The sequence below is a fragment of the Amblyraja radiata genome, chromosome 3 (assembly GCF_010909765.2).
Source record: "Amblyraja radiata isolate CabotCenter1 chromosome 3, sAmbRad1.1.pri, whole genome shotgun sequence".
Classification (NCBI taxonomy): Eukaryota; Metazoa; Chordata; class Chondrichthyes; order Rajiformes; family Rajidae; genus Amblyraja; species Amblyraja radiata.
In genome coordinates this window covers 78335429-78344088 of record NC_045958.1, presented here as the reverse complement: position 1 = coordinate 78344088, position 8660 = coordinate 78335429, and the positions used below count along the sequence as shown (strand labels likewise).

The 8660-nt window shown below is 38.3% G+C and overlaps 1 protein-coding gene across 1 annotated transcript; it reads left to right on the top strand.

The window, feature by feature from the left end:
- Nucleotides 1-396: 396 nt before the first annotated feature.
- LOC116971208 lies at nt 397-8660 on the top strand. Its single transcript, XM_033018175.1, has 2 exons — nt 397-1486; nt 8491-8660. Exons 1-2 carry the CDS (start codon nt 436-438, stop codon nt 8589-8591), a joined length of 1152 nt encoding a protein of 383 aa, XP_032874066.1. The 5' UTR covers nt 397-435; the 3' UTR covers nt 8592-8660.

Genomic DNA, 8660 nt, shown 5'->3' with positions numbered 1-8660 from the left:
GCTCCACCAACACTGTAATGTAAAGAAAGAGCCAGGATTATGTAAACCACATGTGCTATTGCCTTTCTGCTAGTGACCTTTTACTTTTTTGATTTTATAATTATTATGTATTTGAAAATATAATGACTAATTTTAAATTTGAAAAAAATCAAGAATAGTAATGTTGGATATTAGGTGAGAGATCACAAGCGACAAGTTGTAATTGAGATGCTCCCTGTAGTTTTATTTTCTATTTTAATTCTCTTAAGTGTTTGTCGAGTATATTTGTAATGACAATTGATGTTCTAGCTTTTCAGTGAGATCACCGCATTACACCAGCTTAGTTCATCCCAGGACTCAAGAAAATTACAAGAATTGCCTTCTGAACAAAATATGTTAAGCTTTCCCTCTTCCACATCTGAAATAGCTGGACATCATATCTACTCGGACAATGAAATGGTGAGGAATATCCATTCTACCAAAGACAGACCTAATGAATCAGGTCTGAAAATGACTAATATTCATGGGGCAAGGAATCGGTGGGAATCTGATAGCATTTCCTTGGATATGCAACCTCAGAACTTCAAGCCAGATTTCAAAGTAAGGACAGCTGCCCTCTCACCTTGCTACCAGTTGAATAATTGCAAGCAGTCAGTAAGGAGGGGAATGGCAGTGAACCTAATGAATGAGGAAGATGGTCCACATCATAGTTTTGAAAGTTTGGGTTATAATAACGAAATAAAATATTTGGACAGCACAGTCTCAGGGAACAGTTTTCCATTTGCAAGTTCTCACCTGTCTGGTGCACTGAACAATAAACTATTTGATCCACCGAATCACTCAGTATCAAAGAACAGCTCTGATCTTAGGGATATTGACACTTACATTGAAAAGACTGAAGTGCCTCCAGTGGATCAGTTTAACACGGGTGGCCACACACAGACAACAGAAAACATGTTTGAGAAAAGACGAAAATATGGAATCGATGAAAAAGCATGCAGTAATTCACAGTACGGCTTATTTCCTGAGCAAACTATGGGTTTTCTTCACCATGGGTTGAGTGGGGAGTCTAATAACCTTGTAACAGTGCAGAATAAATTGATCGAGACATATCATCCAATGAACTCTAGTCAAGTTTTCCAATTATTACCTGGAAAACAATTGGATAATTCATCTTACAGATTTGATGAATCTTTTTGTCACCAGAACAGAGCTGAAGAGAGAGTTGTTAGACCTAAATTTACTGATTACAACTTGCTTAGCAATGAGCGTACACAGGTTGATAACTCTCACATTTATAATGGTATTTATTTTAACCGTAAAACTGACTTCTGCAATGACCCCGTGGATCAGCAGGCCTTCAATCAAGGATCTATTGGAAGAAAAGAACGGAAAAGACAGCACACAGCTACAGACATGAATGAATGGACAAGGTCTCCTTCAAAAAGTATTGAGGAATCCTTTTCAGATACTGAAGCATTTTATAGACACTCAACAAGCTCACCAGGTAACAATTTGTTTGCTTTAATGGTAGACGGTAACTTTGGTGTACTCTTCAAAAACAAAAAGACCGTCTTTTAAAAATATTGCTATTTGACTGTTCATTCTTCTTTCTTTTTTTAAAATATCATTAACTAAAATTTAAGTATGTTCTAGAAGTATAGCAAACAGCATTGCAAGATCCAGTTCAAATATGTCCTCCTGACATTATAGATCCAGAATGCGATAAATTCCATGTTAAAATGAGCCCTGTGTTTCAAATTTTCATCTATCATTATTCCAAATTTCCAATTGCCCAGGTTTATTAAAGGGAAATCAAAGAATTAGCCTTCAGCAGATGCATAATACTATCAAAGGCCATGTATTGTCCTGCATTTTGAAACAAAGGCAGCTTTTGAAAATTCACTTAAGTAACTTAAAGCTGTTTAGTAATTGTGGGCAGGGATGAATGTGAGTGAGCCTTAAACTTAACACATCCTGAGTAACATTTAAAAAGGAAAATATTTTAGTTCCACGGATAATAGAGGAATGCTTGTTCACAGTAAAAGATTGTTATAAATTATCCTAATAAAAAAAAATTATGATGGCTGCTTTTGGCCCAGGTCAGATCATTACAATAATTTCACATGTTATAAAGTCATATGACCAAATAATAAATTGTAAATAAGTTTTCTTAAAATTAATAAATGTTTGGAAAGTTGATCAGTTTTGGCCAAAACCATTAAAGGAACATTCAAGCCTCGAGTTTGACAGCAGAATAATACTCTATTACATACTATAAATAATAGAATTGGATGTATTGTATTTGACGATGCATCCAACTAGTTATAAATACAAAGAGGGTTTGAGGAAGGATTGAAAAAATATATATTCTGCCCATTTAATCTGTCTGGCAATTAGTTTAAATCTTTGCCCCAGTTATTAAATGCTCCCCAGGAAACAACTCCTTCCTATTTAACCCTCTCAATAGTTTTATAATTCTAATACAATGGAACTGCAGATGCTGGCTTATACCAAAGATAGACACAAAATACTGGAGTCACTCAGAAGGTCAGGCAGCATCTCTGCAGAAAACAAATAGGTGATGTTTCGGGTCGGGACCCCTCTTCAGCCTGATGGTAATAGGGAGAGTGTGGGGGGAAAAACTGGAAACAAAAGAAAACAGGACAAATTAGAGCTGGTTACAGATGACCTTGGGCAAGCTGGCTTCTTGATAAGCCGATTGTTGGATAGTGTCAGATGTGAGCCCAGGAGGGACACATAGTTGCAAACGTTGACAGACTTTTAGTGGAGGGACGAGGGGAAGAGGGAGGGGAGGGGTGATGGAAGTATTTGTAGAAGTTACCTAAAATTGAGAACTCAATATTCATACCATTGGATTGTAAGGTACCTAAACAAAACATGAAGTGCTGTTCCTCCAATTTGTGTGTAGCCTCACTCTGGGAATGTATGAGCCCCAGGGTAGAATGGTCAGTATGGAAATGCCAAGAGGAGTAAATGTGGTTGGCACCCGGGAGATCCAGTGGGTCTTGGTGGACTGAGCGTCAGTGTTCAGAGAAACGGTTGCTGAGTATACATTTTGTATCGCCAATGTACTGGAGCCCACATGGGGAACACCAGATTCAGTAAATGAAGTTAGAGGAGGTGCATATGATCCGCTGTCTCATCTGGGACTGCTGGTGTCCCTGGATGGAGTTGGGGGAGGAGGTATAAGGGCAGGTGTTACATCTTCTGCGGTTGCAGGGGAAAGTACCCAGGGAGGGGGTGGTTTGGGTGGGAAGAGGTAAGTGAACCAAGGAGTTGTGGATGGAGTGGAATCTCTTGAAGGCATAAAGGGGTGGAGACGGGAAGATGAGATCAGTGGTGGGATCATGTTGGAAGCGACAGAAATGTCGGAAGATGATGTGATGGAGATGAGGCTGGTTCTGCAAAAGGTGAGGACTAGGGGAACTCTGTCCTTGTTGGTTCTGGAGGGAGAGGAACCAAGAGCTGAACTCTGGGACACTGAAGAGATGCGGGTGAGGGATCCATCTATGATGGCCACGATCACTCATCTTGGATGTCCTCATAAGGAAAGCCCCATCTTTGGAGCAGATGAGGCAGAGATTGAGAGTAGAGGATAGAATGTTTGCATGAGGCAGGCTGGGAGATAACTATCTTGACTACAAGGTCTTGACAAGTTGCCTTGAATTGATCAAGTGTCCCGACCCAAAATATCACCTATCCATTTTCTCCAGAGGTGCTGCCTGACCCGCTGAGTTACTCCAGCATTTTGTGTCTTGTTTTATAATTCTTTTTTTCTTGTATAATAATGTGCTCTCTCTAATTTGACATAAACGTGGTTACCCAACATTCTCTGGTAATTTTTCAAAATTGCTGATGTATGATTCCTTTGTTGGACAATGATAAACATTGTTTGTATGAATAGTTTAAGAGTGTGGTTACAGCAAAGGAAAAAGCTGATGACAGATCAGAGTGGCTTTAATTGAATGTTTTTAGGAAATCAGTGATTAAGTAGATGGAAGGTTAATGGGTAATTTCCATGTGATCTTTCATTGGACTTTCATTAGGTTCCATTCAAAAGATTTTGTTTCTATTTATGTTTTCAGGATGAACTTGGGAAACCCATTATTTATTGTTCATTCCTAATTTCCCTTGAAAAAATGGTGCTGAACCATCTTTTTGAACCACGGCAGTATTTCTGCTGAAAGTACTTACATACAACGGTTGGGTAGGAATTTACAAGATTTAAATCCAGTGATAATGAAGGAATTTTTAAGTTGGGATGGTATGTGGTCAGGTGGTGATCAGCTGCTACCCTTGCCCTCGGTGGTAGAAGGCAGTGTGTTGCTAGGGATGTTTTTAAACATTTATTTATTAGTTTATGGTATAACTGGCAGTCTGGTATTTATTTTCTGATGCTATATATCTCTGAACTGAGGAGACAGTACAGAGTCAATCACATTTGTGGGTCTGGAATCATACATAGATTAACTTTGGCAAAAGAGACATTTTACATTCTCTGAATATCACTATTGAATCAAATAGTTTTCATGACAGTTGCCCGTATGATAAAGCTGCCTCACAGCGCCAGAGACCTGGATTTGATCCTGACCTCAGGTACTGTTTGTGTGGTGTCTCCATGTGACTATATGGGTTTCTTCATGCTCCAGTTTCCTCTCATATCCCAAAGATGTGCTAGTTTATAGGTTAATTGACATGTAAAATTGCCACAAAGGTGTAGAGAAAATAGCAAGTAGGATAACATACAACCAGTGTGAACTAGGGATTGATGGTGGGAGTGAACTTGGTGGGCCAAAGAGCCTGTTTCTCTGTTGTATTTCAGAACTAAACAATCTGGTACTGTCATGGTCCTAATGTGTTTAATGAATTGAACAATTTTGCTACTAGTTCATTAGCCTTACTACAATGCTACTGTACCCCTTTGGTTTTGTTGGATTAGTCTGGGTGAGTAACTGCAATGCATTTGTAGAGGGGAACACAACAGCCAGACGATGGTAAAAGTGGGAGAGAGAATTAACATAATGTAATATAAAAACATAAGAATTAGGAGCACATTGCTCCCTCCCACCTCCCAAACAGCATTCATCAAGATGTTCTAACTCGCGCTATTTTTCTGCACCATCTCCTTATCCTGTTCCCATTAATATTGGAAATCTTTCTTTGCGTGAACTCCATGTTTGATCCTCCTCCCCCTCAGAGATAGAGAATTCCAAAGAGTCATCATGCTTGGGCAGAAATAATTTCTCCTTATCTTAGTGCTAAATAGCCTATCCCATTATAAATTAGGTGTGTATATAGAAATCAAACAGCAATGGAATGGGGAATAATCAGGAGATTACCATAATTGAAGACCTGCTTTTTAATCTCCTGCCCAACTCCTTAAAAGATGTGTGCAGGACATAATTTATTTTGTCACCTGTTATTGATACAGATATAGACCAAGCTTCTGGCTGTTTACCCTTGTGCCCCAGTGGTTTCTGCACCTGATCAGCGGTATCCGTTATCCTGACACCAGGGAAACAACATAGCATGATCCTGGAATCTGAGAAGTGTCCATGGTCCCCTACCATAAAAATGTCCCATAACTATTACTCAATAACTAGGTTTCAAACTCAGATCCACAGCAGTGAATCTCCTGTGAGTTCGTTTTTCATATGATGTTACTGTCAAACCTATTCGTGGCTTTGAACAGTGATATGTGTAATATGTAAATACGTATTTAAATTTTATATTTTGCATTGAAGAAACCACAAAGCTGCCATGAAACAATTCAGAAGCTCAGTACTATAGTGGAGGGTGTTGCTCAGAGTCTGTGGTTAGGGCACACTGTAGTATTATTATTCAAATCCTAAGTTTGCACCCTTCTACACTGTAGGTTAGAATTTCCATTATGTACCACTCGCCATACATTCAATAAGTTTCACTGTTATAAGGCCAATGTGTTCTACGTCATTCTATGACAGATGAAAAGAACCACATCACAACTCACCGATTCTTTTTATTAAGCAGCAATAAAAACAGTTTCATTCAAAATATAAAATATCTTAAAAATCTTTAAAGATATAATTCAGATCTATTCATCTTATAGCACTTCTAGCAAGTTTTGCTTAAATCACACTTAAAATGCACTTTATATCATCAGAAATTCTGCCCAGAGTGTATCTGGTGAAAGGCTCGAAGTAAAAATATCCAGTTTGAGAAGTTAGCTTTAAGTATTAAGACATTCAAGAGCACATAAAATGGAGACTTAGACATTATGATATAACAGCAAAAGTATATTTTCATATGCCAACGTCACAGGAGATGAAAAGTATTAGCTACCAAAGGAAAAAAAGGGTTTTGTTCCCTAAATATTGGTTAGTTCAAAGTACCTCTGCAAAATATTGCCCTTCTTAAATAAAGTCTTATGCTATAAATATTTAAATACCAATTATTCAATGTTTATAGATTGTTAGATGATGCATCCAATGCAAAATATTTGCCCTTCGTCACATAATATTTTTAACAGTACATTGAGAAAAACATTTGGCAATTAGTTTAAATCTTTGCCCCAGTTATTAAATGCTCCCGAGGAAACAACTCTTTCCTATTTAACCCTCTCAATGGTTTTATAATTCTAATACAATGGAACTGCAGATGCTGGCTTATACCAAAGATAGACACAAAATACTGGAGTCACTCAGAAGGTCAGGCAGCATCTCTGCAGAAAACAAATAGGTTATGTATCGGGTCGGGACCCCTCTTCAGCCTGATGATAATAGGGAGAGTGTGGGGAAAAAATGATGATGCATCTAATGCAAAATATTTGCCCTTCATCACATAATATTTTTAACAGTACATTGAGAAAAACGTTGAAGCAACAAAATATAAAAGTCTGCCACAAGAGGTATGACAGAATATAAAGTTAGCTTGTTAATGTAATGTAAAAGCAAACCCAGCTGTTTGGCCAGAGGGATCCCAAGGAATTTCCTACGCACTTAAAAATAAAGCTAGTTAAGGAGAGGGTAGTGCCATTCAAGAACAAAGGAGGGAATTTATGCCTGTAGCCAGAGGAACTGGGCAAAAATATTCAATGAGTAAGTTGCATTGGTAATTGGTATTCACCATGGAGAAGGACATGAATGATAGTGAGCTGATATTCTAGAGCATGTTGATATCAAGAATGTGGAGCTGTGGGGTCTTTTGAAGGTGGATAAGTGCCTAGGCCTGGGGAATCTTTCCCAGGTTATTGAGAAAGACAAGAGAGAAGATTGCTTGTGCTTTAACAGAGATCTTTGTATGCTCTTTACCCACGGGTGAGTTCCGACAGGATAGGAAAACAGTCAATGCTGCAGTTCCCTTTTGAACAACAGTCAATGTTGTTCCTTTGTTTGAAAAGGATAAAAGGGACAAACCAGGAAATTATTAGCTGGTCAGTCTTAAATCAGTTACATCAAATTATTAGAGAAGATGGCATGGGATAAGATTTACTCACATCTGTAAAAGTGTAGACTTATTAGGGTTAGCATGGATTTGTTGTTGGGGAGGTCATGTTCTATAACATGAGGATTTTGAGAAAGATGATTGATACAGGTAGGGCAGTGGATGTTGGATTTTTGTAAGCATTTAACAAGGTCTCTCCAGTTAAACCGATTCAGATGTTTTAGGCCCATGTGATGCATGGTGATTGGTAGATTGGATTCAAAATTGTCTTGGCTATAGAAGGCAGGGAGTAGTGGTGGAGGGGTGTTATTCTAAATAGAGGTCCGTGACCAGTGGTGTTCCACAGGAATCATGCTGGGCCCTCTGCTGTTTGTGATAGAACTAATTAGGACATTTGAAGCTTGGATTGTTTTCTCTGGAATGCTGGAGTCTGAGGGCTGACCTGATAGTCAGAGGCATAGATAGTCGAGTCATTTTTGCAACGTGGAAGTGTCAAATACTAGAGTGCTCTCTGAATAGTTTGAGGGAAGAGGGAGAAAGTTTAAAGAAGATATGCAAGGCAAGTTTTTACACAGAGAATGGTAGGTTCCTGGAACTCACTGCCAAGGGAAGTGGTGGCAGATACAATAGCAACATTTAACAGGCACTTACCAGACAGCCACATGAATTGGCAGGCAATGGAAGGATATTAACCATGTGCCATGTGCAGGCAGAGGAGATTATCTTAAATTGGCATTGTGACTGGCACATTGTGGGCTAAAGTGCCTGTCCCTGTGTTGTAGTGAGCTATGCTCTAACTATGCATAATGAGGGATGACTAGGATATTTGAAATGTAGATAAATTATTAAATATTTTATGGTATGTTTGAGATGCTCCACTAACTAATTGATACGGATTTATTTAATAGTATAATGTTTATTGACCCGACAGACTTGTTTTTGTTAAATCCTTCACTATTGTAACAAAGTATTTACGCCTTTTAAAGTGTAGCTGAAGTACAGTGTAACTATTTGTACGATGGTACCCTTTGGCATAATTTCAGAGACTTTCCTTTCAATTATTAGAACGTAAATACAGAATTTTACCTGAAATGAAGAAAAGAAAACTCACATACGAAAAGGTCCCGGGAAGAATTGACGGGCAGACACGACTCATATTCTTTTAAAGCAATTTTGGAGCGAACTTCAGTTTTTATTCAAGATTCATTTTAACTTAATGTTAATGCAATTTAAAG